General features: G+C 47.5%; 2 protein-coding genes across 9 annotated transcripts in view; one reads left to right on the top strand and one right to left on the bottom strand.

Moving 5' to 3' along the window:
* Positions 1-6,915, top strand: part of EML6 (EMAP like 6) — an 85,452-nt gene extending 78,537 nt beyond the window's left edge. For 4 of the 5 annotated variants that reach the window (XM_088160792.1, XM_014895137.2, XM_088160791.1 and 1 more), the window contains 6 exons: positions 510-682; positions 1,416-1,578; positions 2,048-2,151; positions 2,971-3,124; positions 3,359-3,459; positions 3,924-6,915. In XM_088160792.1, the coding sequence (XP_088016918.1) occupies positions 510-682; positions 1,416-1,578; positions 2,048-2,151; positions 2,971-3,124; positions 3,359-3,459; positions 3,924-3,948 (720 nt within the window). In that variant the 3' untranslated portion in view covers positions 3,949-6,915. The remainder of the gene's footprint in view (positions 1-509; positions 683-1,415; positions 1,579-2,047; positions 2,152-2,970; positions 3,125-3,358; positions 3,460-3,923) is intronic. The other variant, XM_088160790.1, reaches the window with a different exon arrangement.
* The window catches only part of RTN4 (reticulon 4), a 39,518-nt gene continuing 30,357 nt past the window's right edge, over positions 6,439-15,599 (bottom strand). For all 4 annotated transcript variants that reach the window (XM_088160793.1, XM_014895135.2, XM_014895134.2 and 1 more), the window contains 5 exons: positions 15,324-15,462; positions 9,735-9,804; positions 9,041-9,087; positions 7,946-8,004; positions 6,439-7,530 (listed from right to left, as the gene is read on the bottom strand). In XM_088160793.1, coding sequence (XP_088016919.1) covers positions 7,488-7,530; positions 7,946-8,004; positions 9,041-9,087; positions 9,735-9,804; positions 15,324-15,462 — 358 coding nt within the window. In that variant the 3' untranslated portion in view covers positions 6,439-7,487. The remainder of the gene's footprint in view (positions 7,531-7,945; positions 8,005-9,040; positions 9,088-9,734; positions 9,805-15,323; positions 15,463-15,599) is intronic.

The following is a 15,599-nucleotide window of genomic DNA, read 5'->3' as shown; positions in this document are numbered from 1 at the left end:
CATTTTGGCCAGTATAAACCTTCTCTAAAGCTTGTTACCTGAGCTAATAGGAATAATTTTTAATTAATATTAAAAAATAATATATTACAAATACAACCAGCCAGGTGAAAATGCAAGAGCTTTCTAGGACATTTCCACATATCAAATGAAATGGGAAAGCTCTGTGCCAATCAGCAGTTGTTGAAGATGTCAGTGTCACCTTTGAAACAAATTAGGAAATAGATTTTTCAGTTTGTTCTGCTAAATAGTCCTTTTCCTGGTGTGAAACTGGACGTCAGTCTACAAAATAATGCAGACATGAACCCCCCCCATCCGAATCACATTTCTATTTTGAAATCTGCTCAGTGCCATATGCCTGGTGGGATGCGAGGCTGGGTGTGACAGTTGAGGTTTCTGTTTAGAGGGAAACAGAGACGATTTGTTTTTAATGAAGGCAGTTTTGTACACGTAGCGTTTGGAAGCTGTCCCTGTGCTGGGGAGGTGTGAGCCTGTTGCGTGTGTCCCTGCAGAAGCTGGTGAACAAGGTGAGCCTGGGGCACCCCGCGCGCTGCGCCGCCTACAGCCCCGACGGCGAGATGGTGGCCATCGGCATGAGGAACGGAGAGTTCGTCGTCCTGCTGGTCAACAGCCTCAAGGTCTGGGGCAAGAAGAGGGACAGGAAGTCTGCAATTCAGGACATCAGGTACGAGGGGCTCAAAAGCCACAGCCCTGGCACGAGGAGATGGCCAGCGAGAGCCAAGTGGGCTTGCAGAGGTTTCCTATGTCCGTGTTGGTTGGAACCTGTGTGAGCTGCTGAAGGGCATTGAGGGTACCACAGGCTCGTGGGGCTTTCATTCAGTTACAGCCACACTGCACAGCTGGAATGATGGGACTTCATTCTCCAAATTGCACTTCCTGTTGCTGACTCCCAGAGGATTAGTGTCACTCTGCACACTGTGCTGTGGCTTTATGGGAGTGCAACATTAACATCATTTAATCACAAACAATAGAGAATACAATCATAGAATGGCTTGGGTTGGAAGGAACCTTAAAGCTCATCCCATTTCACCCCCTGCCATGGCAGGGTCAGCTTCCACTGTCCCAGCCTGTTCCAAGCCACATGCAACCTGGCCTTGGACACCTCCAGGGCTGGGAGCTTCTCTGGGGAACCTGTGCCAGGGCCTCACCACCCTCACAGGCAACAATTCCTTCCCAATATTCCATCTAACCCTGTCCTCTGTCAGAGATATCCTGAGTCTTCCTCTTCTCTTAAGCATCAAGTTTTGGTTTGGGTCAGTCTTGCTGTTGATAGGATTTTTGCATTTTCCATTAAAAAAAAAGTTTAAAAAAGTTACTGTCATGTTAGCATGAGAGGCAAAAGCAAATCTTGCACCAAAACAGCCAGTGACATCCCCACTCCATGTTCTATTGTCTAGGATCAGCCCAGATAACAGGTTCTTGGCAGTGGGCTCACAAGAACATACTGTGGATTTTTATGATCTCACTCAAGGCACAACCCTAAACCGAATTGGCTACTGCAAGGACATTGCCAGTTTTGTCATCCAGATGGATTTCTCTGCAGACAGCAGGTACATCCAGGTATGTCTGGGATAGCCCCCAGAGTGCTCGGGTTTATTGTGCCACCATTATGGGATGGAGGCTCCCGCTGTGCTAAGGGCAAAGCATTCCCAGGTCAATGGAAGGGGTACAATGCTGAAAATGAAATTGTGGATTACACCCATATGAAAGCAGTTCTCTTCCTCCCTGAAGCTGGGATGTGTGTTTCTGATTTGGTAAAGTAGGTTGAGATAAAGTATAGAAGTGAGAGAAAAGTATAGAAGTGAGAGAAAATCTGTCAGCTCTGCACATGAACATGTCCTTCCATCGTCATCCTGTAATACTGTTATTCCTTTATATGGCATGTCACGAATTCCAGATAACGAGGAAAAAAGAGAAATGTTCTCCTAGATATTCCATTTCTGATAAAACCTGGTGAGACTGCTGGAAATCATAAAGAAAATCCTGTATTTATAGCAGAGCTTCCAGGTTTTTCCTTTCCCACTTTCAGGTATCCACAGGTGCCTACAAGCGTCAGGTTCACGAGGTGCCACTGGGAAAGCAAATCACAGACCCTGCAGTGATAGAGAAAATCACCTGGGCCACGTGGACCAGGTAACACCCAAGGAGAGTGTGGGGCCAGCACTGGGATCAGCTCAGGTCTGGGTGGGTAAATGCCCCATACCAGCAAACAGCAGCAGCACGGAAGGCCTGGAAACGTGCACTGATTGTATTAAGGAGCTGTGTCATTAAAACCTATTTCCTGATGTGGATGGACACAGGAACTGCCCCCAGCACTGCAGAACTGGGGCTGTGCTCTTCCTGCAAGAAGTGGGACAGGCCAAAGGCAGAGCTGACAGTGGGTGAGAACCAGGCAGGGCTGGGAGAAGGTAAATGAGAATCCTCCTACTGACTGCTCTGCTGGCAGAAAAATCTGCCCCAAATTCCCCATTTCCGAGGACTCTTGACAGCTGGTGGGAGGGGGCAGATTCCTCTGGCAGTGACTCAGTGAGTAAATACAGAGAACTGAAGCCAGGGGCAGAACACCTATTTCTGAGAATGAGTCAACATCCAGATAAGCATTCTCTCATTCAGGAACTCATGGCTGAGGGAACAATGCAGTCAGAAATCCCAGGGGAAGGCTCATAGAGACCAAAGCTGCACAAGGGGCTGGTGTAGAATGATGCTAGTGGTTTCATGGGAAATAAACCTAAGGATTAATGGAGAGAGATTGCTTAAGAATCGCAGAAAAATTGCGTATTAGTGTGATTGTCTCCATGATGAGCTCAGGGCAATCATTTAGAGGGGAAAATTTCATTTTAAATGCAGCAATTTTTTCTTACTGACCTGTGTTGGCTCTGCACCCTGTGGAAGAGAAGCAGCAGATTAAGTCTTATGGTCTAATGCATTTTATTTACCTTGCTTTTGGAACAGCATTCTTGGAGACGAAGTCATTGGGATCTGGCCACGCAACGCAGATAAAGCAGATGTCAATTGTGCCTGTGTGACCCACGCTGGCCTGAACATAGTCACAGGGGATGACTTCGGGCTGGTCAAGCTGTTTGACTTCCCATGCACTGAGAAATTTGTAAGTGCCTGTTTTATTTTCACCTGAGCAGCCTTTGCCTTTCCCAAACCCCTCAGCACTCGGTGTAACAGTGCCCAAGCTGCATGGTCCATCCTCAGGCAGCTCCTGCAGCGTCCAGAGTGCTCAGGCTGTCCCCTGGGCAGCTCCCGAGGAGTGAAAAGGCCTCTGGGTCAGCACGGCTGTGGGCACAGGGCTTTGCCCGTGCCATCCCTGAGCTGCTGTCCTGTCCCACAGGCCAAACACAAGCGGTACTTTGGGCACTCGGCACACGTCACCAACATCCGCTTCTCGCACGATGACAAGTTCGTGGTGAGCACCGGAGGGGACGACTGCAGGTAAGCAGGGCTGGGACTGGGGCAGTCCCACACACACAGGGAAAGGGACACAGCCACACAGGTGTGCACACACACAGACACCACACAGCCACCCTGACATGACCCACAGAGACGTGCCACACACACACGGTGCACAAACACAAACTGTGTGCACACACACAGGGAGCACACAGACACACACACTGCATACACACACAGACACACAGTGCACACACAGAGCACATACAAACAAACTCTGCACACAATGCACACGTGCACAGTACACAGACAGTGCTCACACTGCAGACATGCATGTACAGTGCACACACACTGCATATACACAGAGCAGCAGTGTATTCCACACACACACACACACACACACACACACGGAGTCTGTACTCCACACACCCAATGTGTTTATTTTCCACTCCTGTCTCACTGGGCTGTGCCAAGGCCAATCCCTGCTGTCCCTCCTGTCTCCACAGTGTGTTTGTGTGGCGCTGCCTCTGAGGAGCCTCTGGCTGCTGCTGTCCTGCCCCAGCGAGGGCTGTGCTGGCCAGGACAGCCGGGAATGCCCCCCTGGCTGCAGGAATCCCAGCCCTGCTGCAGGCTGACATTTCCAGATCACTCATCCCAACTTTCCAGGAGGGAATGGGAGCAGGCGTTGGAAAGCCCGACGCCCTTGCAAAGGAAGCCGAGGTTTGAAGGGTAACCCGGGGATCCCCAAAGGAATGAACAGTTCACTCACAAAGCTGCTTTTGCCTAATACTGTGTTGTTCAAACCATGTCAGAAAAGGGAGAAAACGCTGACAAAATGCTGGGCCCTTTAATTTCCAAATTTGTGGCTTGAACAAAGTACAAAAAGTGGGTGGGTTTTAACCACACCTGCTTAAAACTCCAATTGGGTGCACTCAGTAAAGCTGGGAGCATTTAATGAGCAGACCCAGGGAGGGGGGAGACCACCCTTCAGCTGTCATTAATTGAAGGAGCAAAGTATCCCTTTTTTTTAAGTCCACTTTATTTTTAAATATATATTTGGCAGAATTTTCTATCCATGAAGTGCCTTGGAATAATTTTCTAGTAGTTTGGGCTGCAGCCTTGCCTCCCCCCACCTGCTTTCCACACACGGTGCTATGACTCTCACCCAGAGGAGGGCTAAACCATTCTCACCTGTTCCAGCTGGGTACTTACATTATCCCTGTTTTCTGCTTTGGGTTTTTAATACCTTCACAAGTGAATTCCCCACTGGCTCTGTGCTGTCAGAAGGCCAAAGGGATGGCATTCCAGCTCCTGGGCAGCTGCTCCTGCAGCCAGCAGTGCAAGCTAACTCCAACAGTGAGTGAGAGGAGAGAGTTTGGACAGACTTGGTTCAAGACATTTTAACACCAAGATGGAGGGAGTCATTCCCCACGTGTTCCTGCATGCTCCCCATTTCTGGGAAAATGTGCTTTACACTCCTACAGGCAGTGGCCAGCCAGAATCTCGGCCTGGTGGGAAAGCCTCCATCAATCCCTAGTTCCTGTTCTGGAAGGGAATCCCTGGAATGTCCCTATAGCAGGGCTCTGTGTGCCCTCCAGCCATTCCCTGCTGCTTGTAAGCAGAACAGAAATCCCCTGGTACCAGGAAACGCAGCTTTTTTTTTTTTAGGAAAAGCTCATCTGGCTGACTCTGGGCTCCTCTCCCTGTCCCTGCTCTCCCTCACCCCACAGAGCCCCTTGTCCTGGCCTGGGGGACAGCTGAGATCAAAGGAGAGCTGGCCCCGTGGGGAAGTGGAACCACAGACAGATATTCCCAAAAGGCAAGTCAAGCCCTTCACTATTAGTTAAAATATTTTGTCAAAACCAAAAACTCAAGGGATAGTGGAATTGGAGAAAGTTTAAAAAGGAATAGCAAATATGGGCAATGTCAAAGTATGTATTTTAAGATATTTAAGATTCTGGGCATGGAACAACATCCATATTTTGAAATTACCTTTCTTAATTAAAAGAAATAAAGGCCAAAATGAAACATTTAGACTTACATTTAGTCTCTGAAAAGCAATAGTGCTTTAGTCCCAGTTCAGGACAATAGGATTTTGAACTCTGGAACCTTCCTGCCAGTCCGTTTCTGCTGCCCACTGCATAGAAAAGTAGCAAAAACATCCCATTAAAGGAGTGGATTCCTGTCTGTTTAACACACAAAGTGCTTCAGCAACCTCAAAGAATCACCTTTTTTTTACAATTGAATTTATTAATGCCTTATATGACTATACAGCAGAGCAGTTTGTCAGATACACAGTACGAGTCCCTATGCAGTCTTTTTTTAAAGAAACCTTCAAATCAAATCCTGTTCTGTCAGGTGGTGCCAGCAGTGAGCACCTCTGCCTGTGTTGTAACTACTCATGTTTGCCTTCCTTCCACGTTGATTGTATCCCAAATCAAACCAGTTGAGTGGCAGAATGAATTAATCAACAGTGATGTGAGAAATATCTTCAAGCAATAGTGTCTGTCAGGAAAACCACACACTTACGGTCTGGATGTTTCTGTGGTCTGGCTTCCTGTATAAAATGCTCAGAAGTAATGCTGTATTTTACTGTAAACTGAAATATTACTGCATGAATTTCTATTTTTCAATATGGTCAAGATGCCATTCATTTAAAATCTGCATCTCAAATAAATTTGAACACAAGTTCTCAATGTCCAGCTCTTAAATCAGAATCAACACATTGACCTGGAAAGATTACTGGGACTTATTTCCTTCAAACCTGAAACTGGCATCGACCATTCCTGTGTCAAAAATCCAAGAACCCGAGACCCTCTTGGAGCTCCCTGGGACACTGGAGCTGGCCCTGAGCAACTCCTTCCCACTGCAGAGAGAGAAAAGGGACCGTGACAAACCCACCCTGCAGCACGCTCTGCTCGGACACTACTGCCACCACCATGGACAATGGATATTTACCACAATGAACGTCAAATAAACACAAAGATATTAAACTTGCCTCAAGAAAGCCAAATACCGGTATTATTTTATGTCTATAAGCTTTATTGATACTTGGGGTTTTGGGGTTGGTTTGGTTGGTTTGGTTTGTTTTTTTTTTTTTTTTGCTTTTTTGTTGGGTTTTTTTACATTTCACAATGCATTCCACAGACTTAGTTCAGTACAGCTCAAACTGCAAGTGTATAAATTTTCACTTATCATTTCTTGCATAACAGGACAGGGCTTTAAGTTTCCAAACACCATTTGCAGCATTAGATACTCGGTCCACAGATAATCAGAGTCTGAGAGCTGGAGAATTATTTGCTCAAGATCAACTACTGTACGTTTGTGCAACAAAGTGTATGCTGTAATTTTCTTTTACTCTATGTGGAGGTTCTTTGTTCATTTCTCTTTTGTTGTTTCCAACAGATGCCAGTGTTTACAGAGACTTTTTAGTTTCTCAAGCTTGTGTGCTCTGGAGCTGGTCCAGGCCTCAGTCAGTTCTCTGAAGTACAAAGCACTGTGGAGCAGCTGAAAGATCTAAGCTTTGTGAAACACATATATATATATATATATTGGCAATTGATAAAACAATAAAATCACAATACAGCTATACTCATACCAAAAAGGCAAGATTTTTCAAAACTTGCTAAACTGGTATATTCTTCTAAAACATCTCATTTTAGAAAATCTGCATCAATCTACACAGACCATACACAGTGCACAAACTGGGAAGTGTTGTCCTCTGCCCCACCTGCTCTACACCTCCGGCACGCAGCAGGAACTACCTCTGATGAAGCAAATGTACAGCTGTCTCAGTCGTTTGTATTAGCCAGTGCTGCACACAGGATAAGGAAAGATGATTAGTTTTAGATCCATACATAGCAGCTTACAATACTTAAGATGATGAAACACATGGCAGTCAAAACAGTTATTTTTCCTCAAACACTGCGTTGCTAAAAAATAAAGATCTGTGAAATTGCACTGCAATGTCAAGGGGTTTGCTATTCCCTGACCCTCCCCGTGGAAATCCAATGAATATTTTTCCCCCTTAAAAGATGAACTTCCTATTGATAAGTTGCTTCAGGCTTTTCTTATTCGGTTTTGCGCTTCAACCCAGGGATCTTTCCTTGGATCCTGCAAGAGGAAGAGGGACACAGACAAAAGTAAGTTTGAGTAACAGACAAAAAAGGAAGAGGTTAAACAGAGTCTTAGAAACAGCAAATGTGAAAAGAACCCTCACAACACAGCTTTATTCTCAGAGCCCGATGGAACTGCTGAACTCCCCATTCCCCCCCTCAACTGCACCTGCTGAGGGCTCAGGTATCACTGATGGGTTGAAATACACGGATTTCTATTAGAAATAATAGAGGCTCATTTCAATACAGCATCAGCAATAAAGGAGCTCATTTCCCAACCAGTCCAGAGTTAGAGACCTTTTCCCTCCTTGGCCTGGCACGTGGAAGAACACATTAGTCCTAGACAGGAGTGCCATGTGTGCCAGGAACTGTCATCAGTACCAAGGAAAAAAAAGAAACCCAAACCAACTCACTTTGCCATGGCATCTTTGACATTCTTGTTCACAAGTCCCAGGTAATGGTCGATTTGGGCCTGGAATTGAGGCAGACACACAAGTTACAGGTCAGCTCCCCCTCTGCAGCCTGGCTGAGTCCCACAGAGCTCTGGGGAAGTGGGAGCTCAGCCAGGGGTTATTTCCCAGTGCAATGCCAGGACTCCAGGAATGCACCCACTGGAGGGCAGGGTGGGCAAAGCCCCAAAGGAATCAATCCCTGGCTTCTCCCTGGTCCACCAAGCCCCAGTGGTGGGTGCAGGGCTGGGCCCCTCTGGGCCCCACAGAGCAGCAAAGCTGCTTAGCTGGGCTGGGTAACCAGCTTAGGCTGCAGCCCAGCCAGAGGACTGAGCAGCTTGGGCTAAGCCCCACACACTGTCCCTGCTCCTGCCTTGGGGCTCCAGGGCTCCCTTTCCCTGGGGAGGAGGAGCCTGGCCAGGACCCCACAAGGCTCTGCCATCTGCTCCTGCCTCCCCCAGTCCCAGCCCAGCCTTGTTGTTGAAAGGGGAGACAAACAGCTGAGCCAGAGCTGGCTCCCCCCTCCTGTGCAGTGACCTGCCCAAGACAGCCCTGGCCATAATTTAATCACAAGCATTTTACTTTGGCTCCTTCCTCCCTCCTCCTTTTACATGGGAGCCTCTCCCCAAGAGCAGCACTGGACTGGGCCAAGCAGCTCCCACCTCCTGTTTTTGCCAGGGCTACAAATTCCACAGAGCTCTGGGAAACCAATCCTGAATATCAACTCCAAAAGGTACAACAGGATTAACACTCCATGCCCAGTGCTGCTCCAGTCCTGACCAAAGCTGGACCAGCAGAAAAGGCCTCCAAGTTCATGAGGCCTTTTCCAGAATTGTTTGCTGGGGAAACCTCTTCTTCCACCAAGAAAGAAAAGGGAAAGCATGCACAGACAGTCTGAACTTCAAACTGAACTAGCCTGCCCTGGCTTCTGGTAAAGGCCTATTTTTAAAGGCTTTAAATATTTCAGATGACTGAAATTAATTTTAATTACTTGTTTCTGCTTTTGCTTCAACAGAGCTGATTTTATGAAACGTTGAATGAATTCTATTAAACACTCACCTGATGTCTCTCATAAATAACAGGAACACTGAAGAGCGAAATCAAAGCTGGAAAAGAGCACATTAAACGTATAAATATTGACACCAGGGATGGTGTTCAGGCAGAACAAGGACTGCTTTCCACACCTTGATACGTCTTGCAAAAAGGTACAAGGAGAATGAGTGACTAAGCCCCATGCACCAATTGTTGGCCAGTAAATTCAATAATCCCTGTTAAGGAGAGCCTGGGCTGGTCTCCAGCTCTCACCAACAGTACAGTAAGTCTGGTCACAGGTCACTTTTTCACTGTGGGTTATGCAAATTCTTCCCAAGGGCTGCTCAGGCATCAGGTGGTTGTGACACCTGAAGCCAGCCTGCTCTGGGATGTAAGAAATTAAATCCTGCAGTGGGACACGGCCACAGCAGATCCTGCATCTCCTCCAAAGTCCCAGCACAGCAATGACATTCAGGGCAGGCTAACCCTGACAGGGACAAGCACAACAAACCTGCCTGTAAAGTGTGTAATGTCTGGAAACCAGCAATCTCAAGGAATGCCATAACACAACTCCAAATGACCTGTTGTGTTATCAATAAAAAAGAACCTAAAAGTGCAACATCTTAGAGCTACAGGATCAGCCTCCCAGTGCTGAGCAGACTCCACTGCTTTGCCAAGGGTTTTTGGTGTGCCAGGTGTGTAACACAAGTCAAACACTTACCCAGGATCAGTAATGTCAGACCATTGAACAAGGCACCAACATAAGTGAACACCCACATCAACACTGCGAACTGCAAGGGAAAAAGAGCCTGTCAGCAGGCAGCCTGTGCCCAGGACACCCCCCAGTTTGCTGTAAACACAAATACAAACTAACCAGCCCCAAAGTGCACTTCACCCTTGTACAGCTCCTGTAACCAGAGCTGGGTGATGAGATGGCTGAAGGATTCAGTAACGGGATACGTGGCCTCCCGTGTCCAGGTCACGGGGCTGAATTCAGTCCGAGTCAGCAGTGCCCAAACACTGCCTTGTGCCTTTGCAGGGCACTGCCAATTCCACGGGCAGGAATGATGGCAAACACAGTCCCTACCTCCCATTCTCCAGAGAAGGGACAGGCCAGCCTAAGAGAGGCCAAAGGGCTGGTGCGTGACACAGCCAGAGAGAAAGGAGGTCACACGTGTGTGTGGTGGCCCTGCTGCCACCCGAGTGTCCACCCACCTGCCCAGCCATGCTCTGACCAGACCAGGCAGAGGCTCCGTCACATCAGGAAAAGCCTGTCTGGAAAGTAACAGGGTAGGGTGGAATTGATTTACCTCTTCTCCTTCAAAAAACCCAAAGGCACTTTGGATTTTTTTTTGTAATTTTAATTTTAGGAACAAGAGGAGTGAAAAGTGCTCTAACGTGGGAGCTGGCTCCAGGTCAGAGCCAAGCTCAGAAGCAAAGACATCCCCAAAGCCCCACATTGCCACCATTGCTGGCTCCCTGTCCCAGCCCCATTCCCACTCCTGCTGAGAGCATTTGTCCAGCTCCTGGTGGGACACAGGCCGCATTTCCCAGCTCCACACAAAGCTCTGCCCACGTTCAGTGCCAGGTGGAGTGTCCCAGGCACACCTCTGACCTATAGCAGTGGGAGGGGACCCAGGGCTGCCAGCTCTATTTTGGGGTAGGATTCCTCCCGAGGAAAATCAGCCGCTTTCTTCTAGAATTGCAGGGCTGCTGAGGAGCTGAGCAGCAGCCAGGATCAGCAGCTTTGCCAGGCTTTACTCCTTGCTCTGCACAGAGCAGAGACCCCCAGCCATGGTCAGCTCAGCACATGGTGAGGAACCCGGGCACTGGCACCAGGGAGGGCAGACCTGGGCACAGGGAACAACCCAAGATGGGAACAGTCCCATCAGCAGGAGCTGCACCCAAGGAAAGGAAGGTACAAAGTGCTGGCAAGGAAAACAATGCACGCTTGCAGGACTGTGGGTGTGGGCCAGGCCCCTGGTAACTGGCCTGCAGCCGAGGTACTCTGAACTTACCTATCCCAACATCCAATTTTAGCTTATCAAAAGAGGCAAAATATCCAAACCAAACAAAATCAACAGCCAGCAACAAGATAAGGGCATTGGCAGTCAATACAAGTTTAATTCCATGACCCCTGCAATGAACTCAAGTTGACTTAAGAGCTTCACTCAAAACTGATCCTATTCACAATTCAGGTGCATTAACTGCAAGTGATGCAGTTCTTTATCTGTCAGCACTTCTGAGATGTGACAAAGCAGCACCAGGGAGGGGCACGAAGTGAACCCTCAGAGAGGCTGCACCATTCCCAGCAGCTGAAGGATTCTGGCAGGTTTCTCAAGTAAAACAAAGCAGATTTTACTGAACTCCCTCATGATTAATTCAAACCCTGGCCCAGTTCTGCCCTGCAATGCCAGAGTGAGCCTGGAGTTGACCTCTCTGCACCAGGCATTTTATTGGAGCAAACACTTCCATGTTGGAACAACCTGCACTGCAGCACATCCCCCAGGGAGGGAGGAAAGGCACCGGTTTGCACTGGGCAAGGAGCCCCCGAGTGTGTGATGGTTCACAATGGCTCTCTAGCATCCCAACACCTATCCATGACCATGGACACCATTCCTGAAGCTGGGCACCACCCACACCTATCCATGACCATGGACACCATTCCTGAAGCTGGGCACCACCCAGCCTGCTCAGCAGCCAGTAACAGTGCTGGTGACTCTGGCCAGGGCAGAAAATGTGAGTTTACGCAAGCACAGGGGTAACAAGACCCAAATCGATCCCAAAGTCCAACAATTATCTGAACTATCCTATTTAGTGAGCATTGAATTTATGGCTCAAGAAAGAGCAAAATCCAGGAGTTCACATTTGACTACACAAGCTTTTCTCCACCCAAAGTCTGTCCAGTGCAGTACCAGGGCACAACCATAAACTGCTGCAGGTTTTAATCCCCTTCACTCACTTATGGGACAGGGAACCTGATCCCACAGCTCCTCTCTCTGCACCCCTCTGACACTTCAAGCAGCTCTCCCAGGATTATCCATCCTGGACTCCCATCTCCATTTAATTACTGGTCTCTTTCTTCTTATAAACTATGCAAACCCAGAGACCCTCACAGACACAACAGAGCTTACCTGAAACACACCTGAGAGACCTTTACAAACACAAAAAACCCTCCCTGAAACACCTCTAAACAAAGCTCTAAGACAGAAGGCAGCCCAGCACCCACCTGCAGAGCTGACACTGCCCCTCCCACCCGTTTGGGATGAGGAGAAGCTCAGGAGCCAAGCCTGGCGTGACTCTTCCAAGCACGAGTACACCAGAGCAAGGCCTGTGTGGCTGAGGGACTGAACCCAGCTTTGCCAGCCTAAATGGGCAAACCCAGAAGTGCCCACGGCCCTTCTTGGCTCCAGAATACTCAGAATACAGAGCTCTGCTGCCCAAAGCCTCAGCTGAGCAAGAGCACTGGTGCCCAGTGCCAGCACAGTCTTTACCAGGACAAAATGCAGCTTCTCCTGGGGCTCTGGCAAGGGCTTCTCTGGAGTTACTCCTCAAGAGCTGTGAGGAATTTCTCCTTGTGCTGCATAAATATTTAGAGTCCATTTTAAGACTTCCCTGACTGAAGCATTGTTTAATAAAGAAGAAAAAAATCTTAACAAGACAGATTTTACAGTCAGAACTATTACACACAATAAACTGACCTGCAAACATTTTCTACATTAGAGCTCTGTAACTTGAATTATACATAAACATCTGGTTTCCTATAGTGAAGATGTTTAAACTACACAAGCCAAGATATTTTTATTTTTTAAACCAGGGCCATTATATTACATAAGACCCTGGAATCCCAATGTTCTCCTCCAGCACAAACTCTTCAAAATCAGTAACTTGTGCTTGTGAACTGTCCTGACATTCACCGGTTTCTGATAAAGGGTTGTTTCCAACTACCATAAATTAGACTAATTAACCTACATAATGTCAGGAGGAGAAAGGGGAAATGAATTAGTTCAGCTGAATAAACACGTCTTTCCTATGGACTGCTGGATTTTAAGTGATGAGAGTGCCTTGAAGACATTCTGAGTGGAATTAATTCTGCTTCTAGAGTAATTCCTCCAGAAGGTTTTGTTTTTAGACCAGTGTTCACGGGAACAGCAGCTGCCTGCTCATGCTTATTTCCCCTTTACTGCATGGGGGTGGGATCTCCACACAAATGTGTGAGAAGTCTCCTAACTCAGAGCAAGGCATGGATCACAAAGGGCTTAATCAGAAACACAAGTGACCTTGTGATTCCGAGTTTTTCTGTGCTGTTGATAATCAGAACCAAACAGGACTTTGACAGCAGCACTATTGATCATGTCTCAAAAAACAACCAGAAAAAGAATGCACAACCAGCTCCTAAAAAGCCTTGTCCTGCAAAGCCCTTTAAGAGCAGGGAGATTATTGCACAACCCCCAAGCCAATACTCCACCTCCTCTCTCCCTCCTGAGGAAAGAAATCTGTCCCAGACCCCCCTTCCACCTCCTCTTGCTTCCAGAGGGAACTGCCTCACTGCAGGAGCCTCGCAGGACACCAGGCACAGCTTTTCTGGCACAAACTGTGTTTAACTTGATGAGAAACTGGATCTACAAACTCTGGGTAAGATTCTGAGATCTGCCTGAAGATTTCAATGTACGAATACAACAAAGACTTCGACAGCCTTCCTGGTTTTCCCCACATTGCACAAGGAACCCCTCCCCCAACTCCACAAAAACTCAAAGGACTTTACAAAGCACTAAGTAAAGGGATTTACTGCAGGATAAATGCAAGTTTTTTCAAGAAGATTAAGCAAACTGAAAAAGAAGTGGACCGCATACTGCACCGGGTAAAAGAAACACCGGTTTCAAAAACAAAGAACGGCGATTAGAGCTTGAAAGGCAAGAATATAATTCTCCCGAAACAGAACTGAAGGGTTTTCAGCCAATTCTTTTCTCTTGGAGGGTTTTTTTAGTGTGTTTTGTTGGGGGTTTTTTTGTTACATTTTGTTTAATTTATTACTACTCTTCACGGTCAGTTGCACTCTGCCATTCTCAATAAACGCCATTAAATTCTACAGGGACGTACTCAAGCTGTTACACAGCACTGCTCACTCTGGGCAGAGTCATTTGCAAACCCCATTTCAGGAATTCCCATCACTAAAAGCAGCAGCTTTCAAATCCAAGTCCAGGGGCTGGAACAAGTGTCCACCTTCCCAGTAGCCCAAGGGCATCACTCAGTACTCACCAGTGCAGCAGAAGTGGAACAAGAACACTCCTGTTTGAGACAGGGAGCTGTGCAATAACCATAAACAGAAAACCAACTCCAAACCAGGCTGGACAACCCAGTCCAGAGCCAGGTTTTCCAGAGGGACACACACACCAGTGACACACCCCCAGTGCCCACACTGGAGCATGGATTGTTTTTTTAGAAGATTTCTGCTGTGAGAGGCACCAGCAAGGAGCTGGAAGAGGGAGCTGCAGGCAGCCACAGCTAACTTCTGCTGTTGGATCCCAGAAATCTGGGTTTTTGAGCTTTCTGTGCTTTCTGGCACTGACCCCTTGGAGAAAGCTTCCAAATTTGAGCGATGGAGTTAAAGTCAAGGGTGTGTAGTTAGATAGAAGTGTGTGATTTCACATAGTGAAAGGTTTTAAATTTGAGGTTTTTACATTACAGTAATAGGTATGAGACAAGATGGAGGATTTTGGGTGGTGTCTCCTCTCAGTGATCTTCTTCCTTTTTCAAGATTTCAAGTAGCAGTTTCTAGTTGGACAATTAGTGCTGCACTACGAATCACAGGAGTTTAGTTATTGGGTCAAAAGTACAAATAATGCAGGTATTAATTCTCTACTGGACTGTTTAGCTTTAAGAAACCTTGTAACTAGCTACATTTAGCTCCATTTTGCTCACTTCTGGCTAGTGGCTGGAAGTGTTGCTGAACTTTCTGTACTTTAAAGATTTAAGAAACAACCAAACCTGAACACAAGAAAAATTTGTCTCCTTCGTGTTTTTTTAATCCTAGCTCTGAGTAAAAACAAAAGAAATTTCAAACAAGCCACTAATTAAGTGCTGCAAACACCACCCCGTTGCATCCTGCTTTCCATTTGTGTCAGTGCATCAAGTTATCCTTTACAGTCACCCCATCGCTGCAGGCAGCCCTCGATATCCAGCCTGTGCCAAACACTTCCAAGAGCAAACTGCACCTCGTTATTTACTTAACGCTGTCCACTCTGCAAGCAGCAGCAGGCTTTGCTAACGTGCCTCACTCACAGCAATGTCCCGGCACAGGCAAACTCACCTTGAGGGAATCCACCAGGTCATCGACGAGGAAGAGGCGCCGCAGCTCGCGCACGGTGCCGTTCACGTGGCCCAGCACCACGTTGCTGTACTTCTGGATGAGCTCCTCGGACACGGCCACGTCCGAGTCCAGGTAGGCCCTGCAGGAGCAGCCAGCAAACACGAGCGTCAGTCACGGTGCTGCAAACTCCTGAGAGGCAGCTCTGCAGCAGCGGCTATCTGCACCCCGGCACTGACCTTGCAAGTGGGGAGCACGGCCACACTGCTGCACACTAAA

This window comes from Sturnus vulgaris, chromosome 3 (assembly GCF_052056855.1).
Source record: "Sturnus vulgaris isolate bStuVul1 chromosome 3, bStuVul1.hap1, whole genome shotgun sequence".
Lineage (NCBI taxonomy): Eukaryota > Metazoa > Chordata > Aves > Passeriformes > Sturnidae > Sturnus > Sturnus vulgaris.
The sequence above is the reverse complement of the archived record's forward strand: the minus strand, read 5'-3'. Positions and strand labels throughout refer to the sequence as shown.